The following is a 24,328-nucleotide window of genomic DNA, read 5'->3' as shown; positions in this document are numbered from 1 at the left end:
TTGACCTTTTGTTCATATAGTAGTACTTTTGAAATAAAAGTGCGCAATACACTACTTTTGAATTCATTATTGAACTTTGCCATAACAATGCGATTAATCGCGATTAAAAATTGTAATCGTTGCCCAGCACTAGTTAGAACCCTAACAAAAGGCAAGAAGCACCTGCAGGAACAACACACAATTGACATATGACAAGATCAAGGGGTCAAGACAGTAGGGGGCAGAAAGTTGCTCCCAGACGGCATTTGATTAGCAAGCCTTTACTGCCCAAATGTGTATGTTTTCTACATGAGTTGTGAGTCATTGTTCTGGTTTGATCTCAATTATTAAGTGATCCTGAAGTGAGCAAACACAACATTTGTATTCTCTTCAATTAGCTGTTTATTTACTGAATCTCCACCAATCCTGGCAAACCATGGATACACAACATAACTATTCTATGGGTCTTTCTCATTTCAATCAGGAGAGACTTCATTAGAATGATTTATTTTACATGTATTACAGGTACCAACTGGTACCAAATAGACAGATGATAGTTTCTGCAAACAGGACAAATAAATTTGACAGGGCAACTTCACTCCTGTTCGTTTAGCCTCACTTGGCAGAATCAGATTTATTTACCATATGCAAAACAAATCTATTTGATTCTATTCTATTTGCCATCTTTACGAACACCGGAAAATCAAGCTACTTACTTACAAACACATTATATATCTTTACAGAAAGCCATTTCCTGGTTACTTAGCTACTAAATCAATATGTTCATTTAGCAAGACTCATTTAACTTAGATTACTTCCTCACCCAACTGCAAACAGGAGAAATAAATTAGACAGGGCAACTTCACTCCTGTTTGTTTAGCCTCGCTCAGCACAATGAGGAAAACGGCATCACAATGTTATGGTCGTAAATCACTCTCCTGTCGTAACGCCTACCTAAAGCAAAGTAAAGCGCCACCCTGGCTACAGGATGGAATGTCAGTCATTTATAAAACTATTGCTAGAATATACAAGTGTGCTCACTATAAAAACATGTTGGCTGTACATGAAAACAAAATACATTAACACACATGTGACAACACATTGGTGGGCGTCACACATGCATAAGAATTGAATAGTGCAAAGTCTTTGGTGATCGGACTCCATCCTGAAGTAATATAACCGAGGGTAGGGATGCTGAGGTCAGATAAGGCCTAATGCCCCTGGACTCCAGACACTGGTGGTGGTGGTGATGAAGATGATGAGGAGGAACAAGACTGTGATGATGACTGGAGGGTACTTTTTTTTTTTTCATTAAAATTTCAAATTTAGGGATCACTGTAATATTACAGTGCACAATGCTGGTTTTAATCCTAGTTTTTGTCTGACTGTTATGGATGACAAATGACGTCCCGTTGCAGTCTGGATGTATCATGCTCATAACCTATAATTTCTTTGTTAGCTCTTTGTGACACCAGAGGAGATAAACTAAACAAGAGCTGGAATGAGCTGCAAGAACTGTTGTTGGTCTCTGGACTTTCCAACTGTGTACATGTAGCTCTGATGATGCAGGATGACATCATAAAAACTGTTCAAATTAGTTACCTAGTCAGTCCATCTGACTTCATGTTTACTTAGTCTGGATCAATTGAAGAACTAGTGGTGTAAACGCACTTGCATAGCTCTCAGGGTTTCCTTGTCTGTGGAACTTGTAGTGACTTTGGTTTCATTATGGTCCTCCCTCTTTTTCTGCCTAATTCAGGATAAAGAATCTCCATGCTCAGATCATAGAGAAAGACGCTATGATCAAGGTGCTTCACCAGCGCTCCAGGAAGGAGCCCATCAAGTTAGATGCGCAATCTGCCATGAGGCCCACCAAGTCCCTGATGTCCATTTCCAACACTGGCTCTGGTGGTTCAGGAGTGCTCTCTCACAGCCTGGGCCTCAGTAGCTCCCCCATCACCGAAGAACGCAAGGACACCAGCTGGAAGGGCAGCCTGGGTAAGAAACAGAACCAACGGTCATTACAAAGTATTTACCCCATGTAACACTTTTAAGAACAGCAGCTGAACGTTACTATGAGTGAGGATTGAGGATAGTCAGTCACTTGTAGCTACGGTGCTTGTAAGTAAAGATTGCTCTCTTCTCATGTTCCTCCAGGGGGTCTGCTGGGTTACGAGTTTCGCACAGAGTCTCTCAGGACCGGGTCAATCTCATCATCTCCCTCACCAGTGCTTCCTTCCACCCCCATGACCGCAGGTCACTCGAAGACCGGTAGCAGGGACAGCTGCACGCAGACCGAAAAGGGACAGAGTCAGGACACCAGCAAGCCCAGCACTCCAGGCCTGCAGAGCATGACGCTGCCTGCTCGCCTGTTCAGTCCCAGCCCAGTCTACATCCCGGACCGCATAGCAGGTTAGCTCACACTGTCTGTCAGACATATCGGTATGAGCTGATGAATGTCAAAGGCTCTGATCACACTCACACTATGTCTCAGTTGGGCAGTGATATCTTGTGGTAATCAGGAAAAAATTCAAAGGCGAATTCACAAAGAATTGATTGCAGCATCTTGTACATCACTTGCAACTGATATCTGCGCCCTTCACAAGATACCATTCACAAATGATAGTGCACTAATGATATTGCAGTGAAAACACTACTACTAAGTGCAATTTGCCTTTTTTTGCATCTGATTGCAGTTATCCATGTGGCAAAGTATAAATGTTGCCTTGGCGCCAAAAACAGTAGGAGGAACAATGGCAAAGAGATAAAGATTAATGAAATGTTAAGACCGCAAGCTACAGGTCCCAACCGAGGACGTGTATTCCTCAAAACGTCCGGTAAGGAATTCATACGTGACTGAGAGAAACTATATTTGGGATTTAATCAAACGAAGATTGTTATCAAACGCACACCTTCACACTGTAAAAGATGGCATGATTTGAAGCATTATAAATCGCTTATAAATAAGATTCAGTCACCAACAACGGTCTGAAGAAGCTAATAATTTTACTTTAACTGCGTGTGGCTATTAGCGCTGATCTTTGGGAGTTGGACTGTTTTTGCAATCAGGCTCATTTGCATAGAAAAGGGACAATTTTGCTCCAAATGTCTGCATATTACCTAATGTAAATATGTGCAGATAGCACAGGCGCACTGGCAGTGCAGTTAGGGGTGCATTTCACCCTTTGTAGGTGCTTTGAGAATTACATAGTTTATTTTTGTCTTATTTGTGCAGGTTTAGCCGCTGTAAAAGCCACACAATCTTTTAGGAAATTTGCCCCTTAGTGTTTTCACCAAAGTGTTCTCAGAAGAGTCTCACAATGCATCCTCAATAGTAGAAGCTAAATAATTTTCTGTATCAATCAATGTGTTGGTTATAATCTCAATTAAAGGTAGTCTATAAAATGTCCAAATATCTTGTTTTGCCCAACCCAAAGACAAAGAATGTTCTGTCTTTTGATGTTGTGTGTTACACCGACCCTTAGGCAGCCTTTTGGGGCAAACAACACTCCACCACTGACCCAAATCAACTACAGAGGACACATTTTAAAACAATCATTCACATAAACCATACTAACAAGACAATACAAAATCCTAAACTGAGAGACAGCAAGACCAACAGTCCCCATACCAGAGGCATCTCCGTTCTGATGCTGGCACAGGATCTTTTAAGCACTTCATTCCTGGGACAGTTACACAAGTTGAGCAATGCAGTACACCTGGACAGAGCTACTAGAGAAGGAAAAGGGACAACAGCACAGGGAACATATACAGTCGTAACATCCCCACCGTTAAAACAATAAATAAATAATTGTCACACTGTCACTCAATCACATAAGTGTAAAAGCATTTCAAGCTTAGTCTCTACATGCAAGAGTTCACTTTGACAAATACCATCATACTGTCTAATTGAAACTTGTACTTAGCATATAAAATAAAAACTTCTTATAAAAGCTGTATATTAAAGTAAAATACTGCTAAATACAACGATTGAAAACAGTCAGTCCACAAGACAACAGTAACTACCTAAGCATTTAGACGAATCCAAATTGCACTCATGCCAGGGAACTAACAATGTTGCTCAGAGTGCCCAGCTCTACACTTCGTCCTACCTCAATATTTAGCAAATGTAACGGAAGTTCAGGACAGGACCCAATAGGGCACTGATGGACACTGGTTTGATTTGTGACAACATGAAATGTTGGGTGGATCCTCATGGACGAGGGGAGTTTCAGATGGACCGAGGAAGGGTTGATAATGGCCTGGATCTCAAACGGGCCAATGAACCGGGGGGACATCTTCTGGAATTTGGTCCCTAACGGGATATCCTTGGAGGAGAGCCAGACCCTTTGACCAACTTGGTAATGTGGAGCAGGGTGCGGCGGCGATCCACCAGGCGTTTATTTTGTTCCGCCGTTCAGAGGTGGAGCTGAACTGAGGGAACGGCTATCTCCGCCGCCTGGGCAGGGAACAGAGGCGGCTGGTACCCCAGGGAGACCTCGAATTGAGTGTGACTGGTAGCAGATGAGGTATGGGAGTTGTGAGCATATTCCACCCAGGACAGATGAGTACTCGAGGTGGAAGGGTTTGATGCTGCCACGCAGCAGAGGGAGGCCTCCAGGTCCTGGATAAGTCGCTCTGTCTGCCCCGTTAGATTGGGGGTGGAAGCCAGAGGACAAACTGATGGTCGCGCTGAGGGCCCGGCCGAAGGATCTCCAGACCTGGGATATGAATTGTGGGCCGCAGTCTGAAACGATGTCCACTGAGACCCCATGTAGACGGAACACCTGGCTGACCATAATGTGAGCTGAGGGAAGCTTGGGCAGAGCGATGAAGCGAGCCGGCTTGGAGAAGTAGTCGATCACCATAACGATGACCGTGTTCCTTTGAGAGGGCGGCAGACCAGGGCGATATGAAACCAGGGACTGGAAGGGGTTGCAGCAAGCCAGCGGGAGGTTGGTGTGAAGTCTTATTTCGGGCACAGGTTGAGCAGGCGAGGAAAATGCTCTAGTGTCCACTTCCAGCGATTTCCACCAAAAGGTCCTCCGAAGCAGGTTAATGGTACGTCTGACGCCAGGGTGACAGGAGAACAGGGAGATGTGCGCCCACTGGAGCACCTGGGAGCGTGCAAACAGGGGAACAAAGAGGGGTCTGGCGGGGTCTGGAGAGCATCCCATACCACTGATTCCATTTCCCAGGTGAGAAAGGCTGCCACACACGTCGCTGGGAGGATGGTGTTTGGATTGGAGGCGTGACCCTCGGGGGAGAACTGGCTTGGTTTGGTATTCTTGTGGCCTGGACGGTAGGAGATGGAAAAGTTGAACTGCCTGAAGAACAGGGACCACCAAGCCTGGTGAGAGTTTAACCTCTTGGCGGTCTGGATGTACTCCAGGTTTTTATGGTCCGTCCAGACCACAAATGGATAAACGGCCCCCTCCAGCCAGTGTCTCCATTCCTCGAGAGCCAGTTTGATTACCAGCAATTCTCTGTTTCCGACTTCATAATTTCTCTCCGCCGGGGTCAACCGGAGAGAGTAGTAATCACAAGGGCGGAGCTTACAGTCAGAGTCCAAACATTGTAACAGGATGGCTCCCACACCTACTTCGACAAAGAACCATCGGGCTGAGTCAGGATGGGGGCAGAGAAGAACCACTCCTTGAGGAGTTGGAATGCCTGGCTGGTGTCTGGTGTCCATACAAACGTGGTTTTAAAGGACGTGAGTCTAGTGAGGGGGGCTGCTACCTTGCTGTAGTTCCGGATGAATCAGCGGTAGAAGTTGGCAAACCCCAGGAATTGTTGAAGCTGTTTCCGAGAGGAGGGGGTCGGCCATTCAGTCACAGCCTTGATCTTTTCCGGATATGTCCTAACGTGACCCCTCTCGATAATGACCCCCAGGAACTGAACTCAGATCACATGGAACTCGCATTTTTCAGTCTTAACAGTTTGTTCTCCAGTAGGCGCTGGAAGACTATCCGGACAAGGTGCTGGTGCTCCTGAAGGTCCGCTGAGTAGATGAGGATGTCATCTAAATAAACAAACACAAAACGGTTCAGAAAGTCCCGAAGTACGTCATTTACCACATTTTGGTGAGTCCAAAGGGCATGACCAAGTACTCAAATTGATCGAGGGGGGTGTTGAACGCCGTTTTTCACTCGTCCTCTGCTTGGATCCGCACCAGGTGATATGCATTGCAGAGGTTCGAGCTTAGTGAAGATCGTGGCTGCTGAGAGGGGTTCAAACGCTGAGTTAATCAGAGCCAGGGGGTATTTGTTCCAAGTGGTGATGCTGTTCAGGCCCCAATAGTCGATGCAGGGCCGGAGGCTTTTATCCTATTTAGAGACGAAGAAGAATCCGGCTCCGAGTGGTGACGAGGATGGACGAATGATTCCGGCCTTTAGAGATTCTGAGATGTACTCCTCCATTCTCTGGTCTGGACAGGTTATATAAACGACTGGACGGGAACGAAGCGCCTGGTTGGAGGTCAATAGCATAGTCGTAGGGTCGGTGAGGTGGTAAGGAGAGAGCCCAAGCTTTGCTAAACACCTCCCCGATGTCATGGTAGGCAGTGGGTATGGAGGCGAGATCTGGCGGAGCAACCGGTAAACCCCCAGAGGAACCTCCAAGGGGCAACGCAGATCCTAGGCAGTTTGCATTACAGAATGGGCTTCATGCGGGAATCTTCCCCGCCGTCCAGTCAGTCTGAGGGTTATGAGTGGTAAGCCAAGGGTGGTCCAGCACTAAGGGGGTTTTAGGAGAAGGAAGCGCATAAAACTGAAGTCTCTCTCTGTGATTTCCGGACAGGATGTGCCGAAGCGGCTGGGTCCGGTGGGTGATTCTAGCCAGGGAGCTGCCATCCAGGGCATTGACCATTAGTGGGCATTCTAGCGTCTCTAAGGGAATATGGGCTCTGGCTACTAATTCTGTGTCCACAAAATTTTGCTCCGCTCCAGAGTCCACCAATGCTGTCAGCGAGAGGAGTGCAGAGAGAGAGGTGCAGGCAACAATAGTCTTGGTAGGGAGCTGAGAGAGTGCCCGGGTCCGCTCGCCAGTAACCCCACCATTACTGGCGAGCACCCCTTTTGGCCGAAGTGGACAGGAGGGAATCGAATGTCCCGGGCAGCCACAGTACAGGCACTCGCCCGCTCTGATCCGCCTTTCTCTCTCCTGCGGTGAAAGGTGAGCGCGGCCGAGCTGCATTGGCTCCACCTCCGAGGTGAAAGAGGGGGACGGACTTGGAGCTTGAACCCGATAGGCTGGCGCCGGAGTACGGGAGCAGAAGCTTGAAGAGGATGACGTCGCAGGCGATGCCCCTTGGGATCTGTAGTTCCTCTCACGTCGCCTCCTACGCATGCAATTATCAAGTCTGATCGTGAGCTCGATTACCTCATCCAATGAATCGACTTCACCACGGGTGGCCAGTTCATCCTTTATGGATTCAGATAGTCCGTGCAGGAAAACTCCCCTGAGCGCCGTCTCATTCCACCCGGGCTTGGTGGCAAGAATGCGGAAGTCGACTGAGTGTTCCGCGGAAGTCGACTGAGTGTTCCGCCACACTCGATTGATCGGATCGTAAGAACGGAAACGTACGGACAGAGGTAACGGAGTACCAGGGTGAGTAGACTGTATGGACTGGCAACCCAGGAATGCAGGGTTGATGCTGTAATAAATCAGGTCAAACATATTAGAATTAAAGATGCAAGCAGCGATGATTGAGCCCTTTCACTATTGCTCATGTTGAGGGTACTGGTAGGACGTTGGTCATCAACTTCTGTGACCATCAGACACTTTGTGCATGAGTTAGACGGTACTTTCTGCATGAAACAGCAGCATCACCTAAAGGGTCATTTATAAAACAGTGCGTAGGATCCACACTAAATGTTTGTGTACGTTCAAAGAAGGAAATGCACGTACACCAAAACATATTCAGATTTATAAAACCGTACGTACGCCTGCCTCTTCTCAATTTCCTTTTATAAATCCCAAATCCACCTGTACATGTGCACAGCTGGTTCAGCCTCACATCCCGCCCTCTACATGCCATATATGGTCAATGCAAGATATGGAGTGATTGTACGAGAGCTGTCACAGACTTTATTTACACACTTCGATCATTTACACAATCCTATGTGCAGGTGGTGAAGATTTACTAGGTGAGGTGGCTGGAGAAGGTGTGTGACAGTCACCATGGTTAATCTGCTCCAGTGAGCTCTGATTCTCGCATCAGATAGCATAGATCTCCTCCTAGGGTTGTTGGAAGGCAAAGGACCGACAACTTCAGAATTGTCCGAGGATAGGGTTAGCTGTGGCTAAAAGTGAAACTGGTGGGGGGGGGGAAATAAGTCAGAGAACGCTGGAATTGTCTGCTGGCGGAGCTGTGGAAATGAGGCGCGTTTAAGATGGGATGGCAACGCTAATGGGGGTAGGGGTGGAGGAAGGGGGGGGGGGGGGGGCATTGGCAGGAAGAAGCGACTGTCGCGTCCCTAGCAAGAAAACCAACCCCGAGCTGCTCCCTTAGCTGTGCCATATACCTACTTGTTCTGTTGTTGGAGCGGTCTGTGCAGCTGGGGTAGCCAGTAGAGGTGGGAGGAGTTAGCCGAAGTTGGCCGAGGTGGGTGGAACTGGAAGGTAGAAGCTGGAAGGTCGGCGACTGTGGCTAAGTGGATAGCAGGGCCGTCTTTCAATCAGAGGGTCGGCGGCTCAATCCCCGGCTCCGGCTCTACTAGTCCACTGGATAAAAGCGTCTGCAAGGTAATGTAGAAGTAACAGAACATGAAAGGATGCCAGGATGGATGTGCCTGGGTTAATCATGAAGTTAGGGGGAAAAAACATTGCAAGGAGATATCTCTGGCGCGGGGGGAGCTTGACGGCCGACGTCAGTATGGCGTGGGACGACTTAAGGCAGGACGCAGTCAACTGCCCTTCTCTAAACGCATCTAAGTGGGGCCAACAGCAGACTGGAAGCAGCAGCCTAACTTACACTAAAACACCTTCTTCTGAACGCCGTATATCTGACTCCCGCATGCAGTTTGACAGATATTTAATCGTGGCTCGTCTTGAAAAGGATCGATTCATAGCCTTGGTACTGGTCTCATTACCCTAATAGGGTACTTATTGGCCATATTAAAATCAGATTAAAGATTCACAATCAGAGTATGCGACCTGGCCCTCTGGAGGGACTGATGTAGATGGATGGGCTTCTTCCGCTGTGTGCTTCAGTGTTGTGCTTAAATACTCTGTGCAGAGGAAATGAGCGGTGTAAAGTACAATGTACAATATTTTCAAACAGGAAGTTGGCCATTTTGAATTTTCTGATGTTTTTTGACCATTTCAAGGCATCATACTTTAACGAACTCCTCCCAGAGATTTGAAATTTCTCATATGTCATAACATCTTGACCCGGAACACATCTATAAGACAATTTAGAATCATAGAGATAGCACCACCTAGTGGCAACCGGAAGTTGTTAGTTGTGTACTTTGACATCCTGCTCCTCACAGATTAATCAGATCCCTCTCAAATTCTGTCAGAAAAGTCGTAAGACCTTGATAATGCTTCATTGTGAAGATTGTAAGAAGTTGTTGAAGGGCGGCGACGTGGCGGCTCTGCAAATTTCGATCCTTCTCCATGAAGAAATAAACTGATGTAACTTGACTCCACATCATCAGATCTTTACCAGATTTCACATGTTTGATTAGACTCCAGTCCTGAAGACATTTGCAGGCCAATTTTGAATCATAGTCATAGCGCCACCTACTGGTAACAGTCAGTTAAAGTCTTTATACTTTGGCTTGTTTCTCTTCGTAGGTAAATCAGATCAACATCAAATTAGTTCTCCACAAATATAAGAAGTTCATAATGCCAGTTCATGAAGCTTTTGATGTTTCGTCGCCGTGAAAAACGAAGGTAATTTTGAAGGCCTAAAAATGCTTGAAACATAAGCAAACTTGGCACACAGATTACAAGCCCAGAATTTAGTTATATAATATGATTTTATTGGTCCAGAGTGGCAAATCGGCTCAATAGCGCCCCCAACAAAATTTCGACGAAGCAGCCCTCGCTGTACGTTTCACATAGATTTACAAAATTTGGTAGGCACATGTAAGAAACAGAAAGTCTCTTGGGACCATGCTCTAAACCCAACCGGAAGTCAGTTAATTTTAATTTTTTATGAATTTCTAGTGTCGTTTTTGTCATTTCCATGCGCTGTACTTTAACGAACTCCTCCTAGGGAAATAATCGAATCAACTTCAAATTTGGTCAGTACAATCTGACCAAATTATTTATGAAAGTATAGAATATTTATGAAAGTATTTATGAAAATATAGAACCTTTGTGATGAAAAGTTACTCAAAGCTTGTTTCGTGAAAAGCTGTTGCCGTGGCGTCGCATTCTTCGCCATGAAAAACGAAGGTGTTTTTGAGGGGCTAAAATTGCTCAAAACATAACCAAACTTGTCAAACATTTAAAATCCTGAATGTAGTTATTTAATGTGATTTTAATGCCTCCGAGTGGCAAGTCGGCTCGATAGCTCCCCCTACAATATTTCGCCGATGCAGCCCTCGCAGTACGTTTCACCTAGATCAGGGGTCGGCAACCTTTTCTATCCAAAGAGCCATTTTGCCCTATTTTCCACCAAATAAAATTCGTCTGGAGCCGCAAAAGCTATTTGATATCACAGCTTATAAAGTTGTATATATAGTTATATTATATATATAAAAACTATAGTTTGTTGTATTTATGAAAATATAGAACAATAATAAAGACAATTCTTGACATTTATTTGCAATTTTACCTGATATAACAATATCAAACTCTTATGGAGAGGAGAGTTTGCTGCAGCAGCTGAGAAATCGCTCTTTTTCGCTCATCTCCAGCGTGACACTTTTCAGCAAATGCTGTGTGCTTGTTCTGGAAGCATACAGGTAAGCCAGCATCGTTGGCAGTGAAAGCAAATGAAGACGTCCACGCAGAGTCAAACTCTCTATTTTCCTCTGTGACTTTTCTTTTTTTGGATATATCCATTGATAGTTTACAGAGGGCGGGGGTCTGAAAATCATGATTAACCACCTGCAGGGAAAAGCGCTTGACAGGGGTAGAGGATTTAACTGCCTGTGGGAATAATTAACATATAAGATTCTGTTCATTCTTGCTTATAAATTATATTCTCTCTGAACACGTTTCTCTTTTTGGAGAGAGTCATGTGAGATAACTACTTCGATTAGCGCAATTTCCCTGCTCTTCTTTCTATTTCCTCGTCTCAGCCCCGTGTGTCACGGTGTGTGTAAACCTCGCTCGAGTCAGGAAACTTGTCAGAATACCCATATTTGATTGGCTGAGCTGCATCACGTGATGTGATTTACAATGCATTGGTCGGTGTGTTTCCTGCACCGCCGAACAAGTGCCGTAATGGCTGAATAAGACGCGCCGGTTAAAGTTTAAACTCGCTGCCCAATATGTATAATTCCGAATTATCTATCGGTTTTTAGTTCCTGGGTCCGGATCCGGTGCGCCAGTTGGGAACCCCCGGGAGAGAGGCTAAACAGAGAGGCTGCCGGCCCTGACCTAGATGTAAACAATTTGGTAAGCAGATGTATCACATGTAGACTTAAAAAAAGGTCTCAGGGGTCTATGCTCTAAACCCAACCGGAAGTCAGCCATTTTGAAGTTTGTATGAATTTCTAATGTCGTTTTTGCAATTTCCAGGCGCTGTGTATGATGGTCACAGAAATGCATGGTCGCGTCATCCAGAGTCCTGCCAGTCCCCTCGACGTGCGTGAAGTTGCGAGGGCCCGATCAATGCTGCTTGCAGCTTTAATTATTTTTATTTTTTATTATCTTAACTATACACTACTGGTGCGTTGTACAACGGGCAGTGTGAAATTTATTTGTTGGCTGGTGGCAGTCTTTTGCATGTACTGTAGGTACTGTGTGTGCAGGTATGTAGACTGGCGACAGTCTGTGTATGTAATGTATGTATGCAATATGTTATTAGGGCCCGAGCGCCGACAACGTCGGGCCGCGAGGACCTATTGTTTTTCGAATGTTTTTTCTTATTAGGGCCCGAGCACCGACGTAGTCGGAGCGGAGGACCTATTGTTATTCTAATGTTTATTAGGGCCCGAGCACCGACGTAGTCGGAGCGGAGGACCTATTGTTATTCTAATGTTTATTAGGGCCCGAGCACCGACATAGTCGGAGCGGAGGACCTATTGTTATTCGATTATTATTATTATTAGGGTCCGAGCACCGACAACGTCAGGCCGGGAGGTCCCTATTGAAACTGTAGGAATTATTATTATTATTATTATTATTATTATTCTCTCGAATGAAACGCCTTTTTGGGGGCTTTATCATGTCCCCAACACCCCAATATTTGGTGAGCATATCAGGACTGCGGGAAAATTTGATATTTTATGGGTCTAATGCTCGAGCATGACAAAATTGCTCGCTAGCGCCCCCTAGCATTCTGACCGGCAACGCCTTGCGCCGCCTCTCATCCAGTATGTCTGATTTACTTGAAATTTGACACATGTCCAGCTCCGCCTACTCTACAAAAAAGCCAATCAGAAACCTAAGCTCCGCCTACCAAAATTTTCCGCCATTTTGAATTTTGTGAAAAACACATTTTGGCAAACTCCTCCTACACGCTGGGTCTGATTGGTACCAAAGTTGCTGTGGATCATTATTGGATCTATATAATCAAAAGTTACTAAAAGCTAATTGATATGTCATTGTATTAAGAATATATGGACCAATGAACTTCATAGGGCGTGGCCTTCTACAGCAATATATATAACTTCAAAACCATATGGCCTATCATCACGAAATCTGTAGCATATGTTCACATTGTGTCCTGTAACATGCCCTCAAATTTTCATTCCATACAACCACTAGGGGGCGATGCAGTAATACTCCCATTTATTTGCATTTTTAGGCATTTGTCATCGTTTTCAGGCATTGTACTTTAACGAACTCCTCCCACAGAATTTATACGATCAACTTCAAATTTGGTCAAGATGATCTAAAGACATTAATGATGAAGTTACTAAAATGGTCTACTGACATTGAACGACCTTCGTTTTATATGGCGCCCATGTCACGCACATTTCGTGCTGTTCACCATGAAAGAGGAAGTTGTTGTAACTCCAAGGTACTTTATTCAATCTGCCCCACAATTGTTATGCATGATGCTGGTCCAGGCCTGAGCACATTTCCATGGCAACATTTTCACAAAGTCATAGCGCCACCTACTGGCAAAAGTAAATGACATACTTTGATGTACTCCGACTGGGAAGTTGCACAGATCAGTCTCAAATTTGGTAAGCTAAGCCGTAAGACATTGATAATGCTTCATCATGAATATTGTGAGTTGTCGTTAAACGCTGTTGCCGTGGCAACGCGTCATTCGCCATGAAAAATAAAGCTTATTTTTCTGTGACTTAGGATGCTCAACAAGCCTTGGAACTTTGCACAGGTATCATAGGTGATGGAAATAAATATTTCATATGGCTTTTTGGCTTGACCCTTTCAAATTGCCTCGATAGCGCCCCCTACAAATATTCAAAATCGCAGCCCCAGCACTACGTTTGACCTACATGTATGAAATTTGGTAGGCACATGTATCACATGAAGACTTAAAAAAAAAGTGTCTTGGGATAATGCTCTAAAATGAACAGGAAGTCGGCCATTTTGATTTTTGTGTGAATATTCCCATGATTTCTAGTCGCTATACTTTAACGAACTCCTCCTAGAGACTTTGTCAGATCCTTTTCAAATTTGGTCAGTATAATCTAAAGACCTTTGCAATTCAGAGTTACTCAAAGCTTTACGTTTGATAGAATGGCGTAGCCGTGACGTGGCGGCCATTGTAGGTGATTCGCCATTAAACAACAAGCTGATATAACTCCACTGGACTTGCTCAAATATGTCCCAAACTTGCCATATTTGATAACAGTCATGGCTTGAGAAGGTCTACAAGCCAATTTTCACTCAGTCATAGCGCCACCTACTGGCAACAGGAAGACAGCGTTATGTGACAAACTGAATCTGATGGTCTATACTTGATGTAGAGCAACATGATGCATGTTTGCGCGTGTTCTTTGGTGCCACATAGTGGAAACACTAAATTATATGTCACTCCTCCATGCAGTGGAATTGAACGCCGACTGGTTTCTGCTTGGACATGTGTACCAGCTGTGAAGCATTGTTAAACACACTGTAGAAAACAGAAAAATGACAACTCACCAAAAGTGTTATTTCCACTGTTCTATACATTGTTTTGAAATAAACCTTTAAATCATCAAGTTTGATTGAAAAATGTGCCAGCTCTACACACTATTTTTCTCCACCGTCTCTCTCATGCTCGGAATTGCTGTGGTGGGGGATCAATGCTGAATAATGATTGAATAGTTCCCAGTGAAAATTGAATAGTATTTTTGCTTGAAATGCCTATCCATTTGCTACAGTTGCCAACATAGTGCATAATTACGGTGTTCTCTAGTGGACGCAGGAAGGGACATTTATTTTCCAATTTTATTTTCTCAAGTACTAAATCATTTTTCATATTATTTCTGTCATACTGCCTTGAACATCAGAAAATGTATATTATTGACAAGATAGACATTTATACAGATGCATGAAAGTATATGGATATTTTATGTCCATGTGAATTGGAATTAATGTGTTCTATTATATCTATGTGAAGGTTATTACTGAATGTAGGAAGCAATAAGCACTATTTTTAGAAAACATTGGCAAATGAAACAGACAATTATTGAGTGAATATTTTCATTTATTACATTCAACAAAACATTAAAGAACATACAAAATTCCAAACATGTGTAAAATAGACACTCGACACAAATGATTTGAAAAAAACAATACCACACCCACCTTCGAACTATGCATTTTATTCATTACATTAAAAAACATCTGAATCAGAACCGTTTATTACCAATGTATGTTTCACATACAAGGAATTTGTCATGGTGCATAACATTCGAAACAATCAACAGGGCAAGAAATAGAAACATTCAAATTTACAATAGCATATAGAAGAATTTAAAATAAAGTGCACAGACAAACAGATAACAGTACTTTAAACAAGTGTAATGCAAATGCAATGTGAAAGTGACAAGTGTATTAAAATATGAAGTTATGTGCAGGGGAGTAGTAGGGAGGGTAAGGAATTGTCCTTGGGATGACAGAGTCAGTGGGGGACCCGGGCTCTGTTAATGAGCCTGACTGCCGACAAGAAGAAACTGTTCATGTGGCGTGAGGTCTTGGTCCTGATGGACCTCAGCCTCCTGTTAGATGGAAGGGGCATGAATAGTTTGTGTCCAGGGTGAGAGGGGTCGGCTACAATCTTTATTGCTCGCTTCAGGGTCCTTGAAGCGAACAGGTCCTGGAGGGACGGCAGATTGCAGCCGATCACCCTCGCGGCAGAGCGAATGATGCGCTGCAGTCTGTCCTTGTCCTTGGCAGTGGCTGCAGCGTACCAGACTGTGATGGAGGAGCAGAGGATGGACTCAATGATGGCTGTGTAGAAGTGCACCATCATTGTCTTTGGCAGGTTGAAATTCTTCAGCTGCCTCAGGAAGTACATCCTCTGCTGGGCCTTCTTAGCCACTTGAGGTCCTGGGTTATGATGGAGCCCAGGAAACGGAAGGACTCCACAGCGTCGACGGGGGAGTCACACAGGGTAATAGGGGCAGGTGGGGCTACGTTCTTCCTGAAATCCACAACCATCTCCACTGTCTTTAGAGCGTTGAGCTCTAAGTTGTTCAAACAGGTCACCAGATGGTCAGTCTCCCACCTGTAGGCGGACTCATCCCCACCAGAGATGAGTCCAATGAGGGTGGTGTCATCCGCAAACTTCAGGAGCTTGACAGACTGGTGACTGGAGGTGCAGCTGTTTGTGTACAGGGAGAAGAGCAGAGGGGAAAGAACACAGCAAACATACAACTACTCATTTCTATAGGAAACATGCACAAAATAAAATAAAACATGATCCAAATACACAAATCTTTGAACTATGCCTTGATTTTTTTAAATCTAAACCACACCCCTGTCTAAATTGTATGACTGCAGCTTTCCCAGTTCAGCCGCTTGTGGCTTCCAATTATGGTTACGAGAAACCTCTTCACCTCTGTTGCCAAGTCAGCTGAACTTGCAGCTGTTATAAGTCATCAGTTGTACATTGAAAAGAATATACAATCCCCTCATGATCGCTAAAGTATGTTGGTAACACTATTGATTCTACTTGATAGTGTTGTTTTAACATACACATGATCAATTAATGTGCCTCTCTCTGTTGTGGGTGTTTTGACAAGCTGAACATAACCTTTGTCTGTAATAAATTTGCAGATTGTTAATGATTTACGAATGTCATCATTAAAATCTCCCATAACAGCAATTGTGTTACTTCTTGGATCTAGCCAATCAAGTAACTTCCCTAGATATTCTTTAAACAAAGCCATGGGATAAGATGGTGGCCTGTAAATAACTGCTATAAGTATGTTGTAAGGTAGACAGTTGTACACTAAACAGTCTAAATTTACATCTGGTACTTTCAGTATGTTAAATTTCAAACTGCATGCACTATACATGCCAACACCACCATGTTGTTGGCCTTGCAAATCAACCAATGCGGGGTTGCTGCTGCTGTAAGACGAACTTCAGGGAGAACTATCAAATGTATAACCATTGATGTTGACAGAGTGATATGAGGAATCAGCAGGTAACCATGTTTCTGTAACAGCAATACAGTTAAGCCGCAAATGCTGTGTACACAATGCCAAATCTGATACATGCCGAGTCAAATTCTGCACATTCATCAAAAACACAGTAAAAGTATGTGTATTCAAAACGTGGCTCATTGGATTTTTCATCAAGAATGGGTCCATACTCTGAATTGCAGCCTTAATGTTGTCCTTACAATATATGGTTTTATCTTCAAAATCTTGAATTACCAACCCGGACAAACTTCTGACACGACTCAATGCCACATATGCCTGTCCTGCAGAAAATATTTTTTAAGACAAACTACAGCACTATCAACAGTAAGGCCTTGCACTTTATGCACTGTACAAGCCCAAGCAAGTTTAAGTGCGAACTGACGCCGCAATCCACCTTTCTTAGTTACCCTTTCCTCTTCTGGTTCAATACCAGTAGAACCCACTGCAACTGCTGACGCATTACCACAGCGTGTCCTCTGTGCACCAACTTCTTTGTCGTCAAATTTGACATACACAGTTTGAGGAAACGTATTATTGTCATTGCCATACACTATATGAGTTACGGTGCCACATACCCCATTAACCAGACCATCCATTAAGTTTACATTCTTACACAACATTACACGGGCATCTACGCCCAAAAGCAGTGTTTCAGCCAAACATGTATCATATGCTTTGGCATGATGTCCTTTCATCAACTCAAGCTTGCCTGTTTTCTGACCATTTACAAAGTCCTGCGCATTTATCTGTACATGTTCAGGACACGTGTTAAGAAGCTGCACAACATTATGCTCATTTACTTGCCTATTTGTAGGAAATATGTGTAAAGCTGAGCTAACTTCACCTGTTTCACAACGCTTTAATATCTCAATGTCATTGTCTTGCATTGGGGTCCCTTTTGAACGTATTCTTAGTCGGTTTAGCAACTCGGCAAATACATGATCTTTTTGTCGAACAATACTTTTTAATTCCACCACTTTAAATAGGCTAGACCACAAACCAGGGTTTGCCCTTCACTGGAGGCAACTGGAAAAAATCTCCAACAGCAAGCACACTAACATTTCCAAATGGGGAATCACCAGATTGTTTAATCTGTCGCAGTCTTCCATGGATATAAGCTAACAGTTTATGATCAACCATGGAGAGTTCATCAATGATCAAAATCTGCAAGCCACTATATTTAGCACATAGAGAATTAAGCTTTTCTTCACCCAACGGTGTGTAAGGTAAGCGTACATCTTTCCCAATGCTAAATGTGCTGTGAATAGTAGCTGCATGTAAATTATATGCAGCTATCCCTGTAGGAGCAGTTAATAAAACACAAATGTCATCAGGATGACGACAGATTGTTGACAACAACCTCATTGCCTCGTACTGAATAGCCTTTATTAAATGGCTTTTACCTGTCCCTGCACCACCTGTAATGAAAACACGTAATGGGTCTGGCTCCCCCCCCCCATTACCTTTTGTAAACACCAATTTCTAATCTCATAGAAAATACACATCTGTGGCTCATTAAGAGATCGAAGTAATGCCAGACCATCACTCCTGCACATGATGTTATTTCTCTTTTCTAAATGTGCAACTTGCTCCCTACTCACTCCTAAATCAGGAATATTTTCTATCTGCTCATCCAGTACCTGTTCCTCATCTCTGCCTAGCTGGTTGCACTCTAAATGCTCTAATTCTTGCTCTGGGCACAGCTCACACCAGGCATCTTCTAAAACACCATCATTATCAGCTGCATTTTGGATAGTATCCAACTCATCTGCATCATGTTCGAATTTACTTCTATTCAAATCAACAACTGACTTCACCGAATGTAGCAATCCATCAGCTAATCTCACACTACCACCACTGTAAAACTGCTGATACGTCTCAAAACCTGGTGGTTTGAGCTGCACATCTTTACGATACAGCATAAACAATTGCAGAATACTCTGATAGAAAAGTTCAGGGTTTTTTGTCTCTGAAAAGTGCACATAACGCATAACTGCAGGTTGTGAACGTGTTCTTTTCAAAACAAAACCTAAATCATTGTTTAGTTTAATCCGATTTGCAGACTTCTCGTTTTTAGACAGAACACGATACTCTGATGCAAATGTTACAATACACATGTCATTAAAACTACCATCGTTTGGCCTATTCTTGTATCTATCAACACCACTCGGCATCCACATGTCTTCTGTGGTAAGATTACCTGATGCTGCCTTTTGTTTTAAAACACGTAAAGGCAAACTCATTTTAACAACATTATCCCCTACTGGCACAAAAACAACTTTCCTTGAACATTCCTTCGGATGCATGTTTGTTAACCTATATACAGCCTCTTGAGCACACACATCTCTGTTGTGTAAATACACACGCCCTAAGTTCTTCAATGCATCTTTTGCACTAGCATTTCCTTCCTTAGCTGCTTCCCTTTGTGCATTCCCCAACAACAGTCCCATCTCTTTTTCTGACTTTGAAATATAACAAATGATGTACACTACACATGCATCAACAACATATTGTATGTCAATATTAGCATTCCAACATTTTAACAGTGGTTTGCTATATTGATTAATCCAAACCTCATTGGCCTGCCTTTTTAACACAACATGCGTTTTCCTACAGAACCGCTTATATGCCTTCTCAAAGATAGTTTGATTAATACCTAAATGTCTGAACAACTCTTCCACAGAAGCAAAACTAGCATGCTCATCTGAAAGAGCCTCCTTAACTGCTGTCAGAATTTTAGATGCATACTCTTCATTTTCTCAGTTTTTTCCTGCTCCTCATTCTTGCATTCACAATGTGCCGTCCTATTGGTGTCATCTACCTTACACGTGCACATTTTCTTATCGTCTTCACGACATATAAATGTTCGAGCTGATGCCGGCCTGGGAAAACCGAAATGGCAAACAGTTTTATTCTTTTTACACGTTTTTGAATGCTGCTTGGAATGCTGTTGCACAGACGTCACAGTGTCTTTTAAGGGCTCATCTTGTGATGGTAATTCACATGTTAAGTATTTATCAACAAATTCAATTACCTCAGCATCTGTGTTTTTATCAATTAATGGGGCATTCTCAATCCAAAATAGACAGTGGACATGTGGTGAACCACGTTGCTGGAATTCCACCCTATAAAAGTAGTCCTTTATTTTCCCAATTGGATGAGATGGAGACATGAGTACCGCCTTCAAAAAAACAATGCCAGCGAAAATCAAACACTCGCTGCAGTGACGGGATTGCGACGTAAAAGGTCACATCTGTCTGCCCATTCTAAATCCTCAACTGTCTGCGTTCTACCTTCCTGTTTCAAAATACTATACAGAAGATTTTTCCAATGCATATCAGCAGAAGAAAACGAACAGAACCATGTAGGGACACCAAGCTGACGAACACAAGCCAACAAGTCACGCTGTGCTCCCTGCCAAAAAGATGGGGTACCTCTAATAGGTTTAAGAAAACGATAGCCATTATCAAATTCCAACAACTTCTTTAAGGACTCTTCATTGTTCAACACATCATTGCTAACCTTTTAACCTTTACTACCTCCTTGTCCTTTCCGTAATGCTATGGATACGTTTGACACAACTTGTTCAACCTCAGACATGTACTGAGCAAAAAAGATGTACTCAACATTTTGTGAAAATCTACCATCAACATGTAAAATCCTGTTATTAAAATAACGCGACAATGTCAAGCGATACTGTCTACTAGCATGGTATGTGGACCATCCCTGTGGAAACAGTGGGAAGCATTTGGCTTCGTTTTCATGATCAGAAAGCAATTTCACAGGATTACTCCCTTCTGCTGGTGCCACATTCAAAACATCATCAACATATTGATCAAGCACTTCCTGACCAATGTCAAGAGGCATGAGACACGTGTCCTGAAACATACAATGTTGCTGCCTATCATGCAAATGCTTATCTTCACCAACATCTGTAGATGCTTCACCACTCTCTACATTTGTTTCACTCTCCTTTCCTAAAACCTCTTCATCTTGTTCCCTACTAAACCCATTTAGCCAAGCTTCATTAAACTCTACATCTTTATAATGTACAGTTGTCTGTTTTAAATATTGCAACACTTGCTTTATGCACATAGTGTTAACAAATTGATATTCATAATGCCCCTTTTATGTTAGTTTACGCTTCAATTTAACAGCCAACAAAGATCCTTCCATGTCAGAACGTGGAAGTAAATTATTAGTCTGCACAATATTTGCTGGAACACATGTCACTGGTCCACGTACTCCACTTTGACCACCTTTAGGTAATGCCAACATTTTCATAAATGGTATATTCAAAGCAATCAAATGTTGTTCTAAGCTATTCAAACACTCCAACTGTGCCGGAATGGGATGAACTGCCAAATTGTTTATTGCACATTCAGGTGGCATTTCACCTCTATTAATCTTAAAATGACAAGTGCAACAAATCCACAGCTGACCTCTTGCTGTACCCAACCATTGACATGGCATTACGCAATCCTTATTACATTTGTGTAAATATTTTTCACTTATACATGCATCTGCAATTGCTGTACTGTTTTTATAATCATCTATTTTACAATGTACAACCTGATGTTTAAACAACAATCTATGACAAACAACACAAAATCTGGCCCATTTTTAACTTTTTCCAAAAACTGCTCCATCACAAAATCAAACTGCTCTGAATTTTCATCCTTAATTTGTTACCTGCTATAACAAGCTTCTTATGCTCTGGATTGCTATACTTCTTTGTACTCATGGCTTTTACATTTTGCTTGTGAAATTCATTTTCACAGTACTTACTTTTACTAAATGCCTTCACTTTCTCTCTATGTAATTCATCTGTCTCGTATTTCCCTATACTTATTCCCTTCATTTTCTCTCTATGCAACTCATTGTTGTGATATTTCATTTTCTTTTGTAATTTCTGTTTCCTCTTCAAGTAGGAGGATGTTTCATTCTGCACGTTACTATGCTGTTGTTGATGTGTTCTATCGTCTTTCACTTTACTACGTTGCCTCAAATTGTAGCTTGCAGAAGTTAACCTTTTGCAGAAGCCATAACAGCTCTGCAACTGAGGCTGATTGACACATAGAACTGTCTCATAATGGTTATTATTGCAGTTCTCCAAGTGGATCCCCTGGTTTGAGAAACAGTTATTCCTGCAACTATATTCTAACCATCTGTCTTGAACATATGTGAAAATATTGACACCTAAAACATTGGCTGCCGCTTGAATTTCAACCTCAGTTGCCCAACTACCAAGCTTATGCATCTTTAAAGTACTTATGTACTCTGCCACTGACGAATATGCATCTCTTAACATATTCTTATATGTCATTGCATTGCTTTGTAAATGCCTAACAACAGCAAACCTCACTTGTCCGTGGTGCCTTTCTGAGCCACTCACAGCTTGGGAGACTGCTCTAAAGAAACAGTTACCATCAGCCACAATTTTGTGATTTTTACACGGAGTGCCTAACGCACCAACAGCTGTAGACACTGGTGCATCAGTGTTTTTAAACGCAACATTTAATTACAGAACATTCTTTGACAACCTGAAATATACAGCAGAAAAAATGTTATGGACACCCTGCTACACAAACGCTATCCATACAATTATGATCATAAATATTTCCGTGTTTTTCAGCAAATAAATGAAACCTGACAAACCTGCTGATGAACAAGCCTCCTTTTGGGTGCACTGCAAGACTGCTCTGGTTTCCCCAAATGATGTCTCTGTAATGACAATAGCATTCCTTACATTAAACACACGTGTCTCCTTTGACCATTACATGCTACCATGTTAACGCTATACACGTGTCTGCACAATCAGCTACAAAATTACAGTCTGCAATCATTTACCTTCTTGCCACATCCAACAAATGTCCACTCAGAAGGGCCTGGTCGGCGTGGCACGCGGCGGACCTCTCCCTTCACGACCACCTTCGGCGAGATCCTGCGAGCAGGAGGCGATGTCTTTGGAGAAACATCTGGCTTCTTGGTAGAAACAGGATCCAGCACCTTGCTCAGCAGGTGGTCATGTGCAGCAGAAAAGAACGCCTTTGCCAAGATGGGCATCCCGTCAGAGTCACTCAAATGCACCTACAAAGCAATAATAGAGAAATGACTTAACACATAACCTACAAATCAATATAAATCTGCCATACATTGATTGCTATAATCTATAAACAACAATACATCACACTTCTGCACATGTCAACCTATTTTACTTACGCTGTCTTTGTACCACAGCTGAAGGTCGTTCATAGAAAACTGCTCAGCAACAGACTAGTACCGGACACCTTAACGTGAGAAGAAAAAGCCAGATTTACTAAAAAGGCCTAAATGATTTTCAACAGTCTTTTTTGACAGAAAACAAGATGTAGACAAAACAATTATGCAGTGCACAGATGTGATCTCTTTTCTGATATTTCTACCATCATGACTTTTAGGAAGACATTGCCTTTACATTGATTCCATTTACTAACACAATATGATTGTAATGGAAGTTCATTTTGTTAATGTGTATATATGAATCGTGATTTATGCAAATCAAATAAACAAAATAAATTATAGAAAATCAAAATGGCATGGCATATATTAACTGGTAAACATGTAACTTTTCATAAGTGACATTTCATGAAACACACCTGCAGATGCAGCCTTAAGACGGTACTGATTTCGCAGGTGCTCCTGCACATCCACCGGTACGTTAAGCCCTGGAGGAAAATCCACCACCACCACCTAAAAATAAACAATAGATGTTCATAAGTTATTTTATCCAAACACTATACCCAACCTCACAACTTCTACACCAACATCATTTCTGGTAGAAAATATATCTTACCTCATCCCATTTCTCGCAAACACTACCAAGGAGCAGGGCGAACTCTTCACCAGCCTCGATGACGGTTCGACTAGAAGTGAGGTTGTTGGATGGGGCCAAAACACAGACAACATCAGGAGTACGATCCAACACAGCATTCAGCACCTCAGTCCGCAAGTCCTTTGCAGCGGCCCCCGGCGTAGACATCACACCATAAGAAAATACTGCTGGCATCTCCACAAAACCATCTGCAATGCCTCGCAGATGTGAGTCGCCTACAAGAAGGACAAACTAAGCACAAAATGACATTTTTAGAATGACAAACAAATAATCTTACAGAAATCAACAACTTTCTTGATAATTTGTCAGCACAAATATACCTTATTGTCTGGAGAGTGATCTAGAAAGACCATCTTGTGCTGCTTCCCGGTCAAGGTGTAAGTTGGCCACTTCTTCGCTGGATTGCGAAATCCCGTTCCATCAACTATTGAATAGACAAGGAAAACAAAATAAACACTATGAAACATCATACTACATAATCCATTTAAACACAACAGTGCACATTCCAGACATGTAAAAAGAAAATACAGCTTACACATAGAACAGCAATTAAAGCAGTTGCCAACATACCAGAAGAAACAGAGGGTCTTTGAGGGTTCATTTCCAAGGGACGACGCATCTCTGCAATCCTCTTGGCTGCCTGAGATCGGCGGTAAGATCGTCCACGAGGCATCTGAAAGTATATTAGTTCATTGATTAGCCATGACATCACAAGATGTTGCTGTTCAGTGTTACAAAA

At 42.8% G+C, this 24,328-nt stretch overlaps 1 protein-coding gene across 2 annotated transcripts in view; it reads left to right on the top strand.

Moving 5' to 3' along the window:
• Positions 1 to 1,501: 1,501 nt before the first annotated feature.
• The window catches only part of LOC116401392 (angiomotin-like), a 33,199-nt gene continuing 10,372 nt past the window's right edge, over positions 1,502 to 24,328 (top strand). Inside the window, exons 1-2 of one of the 2 annotated variants that reach the window (XM_031879754.1) lie at positions 1,502 to 1,977; positions 2,236 to 2,391. In XM_031879754.1, the coding sequence (XP_031735614.1) occupies positions 1,779 to 1,977; positions 2,236 to 2,391 (355 nt within the window). In that variant the 5' untranslated portion in view covers positions 1,502 to 1,778. Of the gene's footprint in view, positions 1,978 to 2,136; positions 2,392 to 24,328 lie in introns of both variants that reach the window. The other variant, XM_031879753.1, reaches the window with a different exon arrangement.

Source organism: Anarrhichthys ocellatus, unplaced genomic scaffold, assembly GCF_004355925.1.
Source record: "Anarrhichthys ocellatus isolate YVR2014 unplaced genomic scaffold, GSC_Weel_1.0 scaffold415, whole genome shotgun sequence".
Taxonomy (NCBI): Eukaryota; Metazoa; Chordata; class Actinopteri; order Perciformes; family Anarhichadidae; genus Anarrhichthys; species Anarrhichthys ocellatus.
Note: the sequence above shows the minus strand (reverse complement) of the source record. Positions and strands in the feature narration are given on the sequence as shown.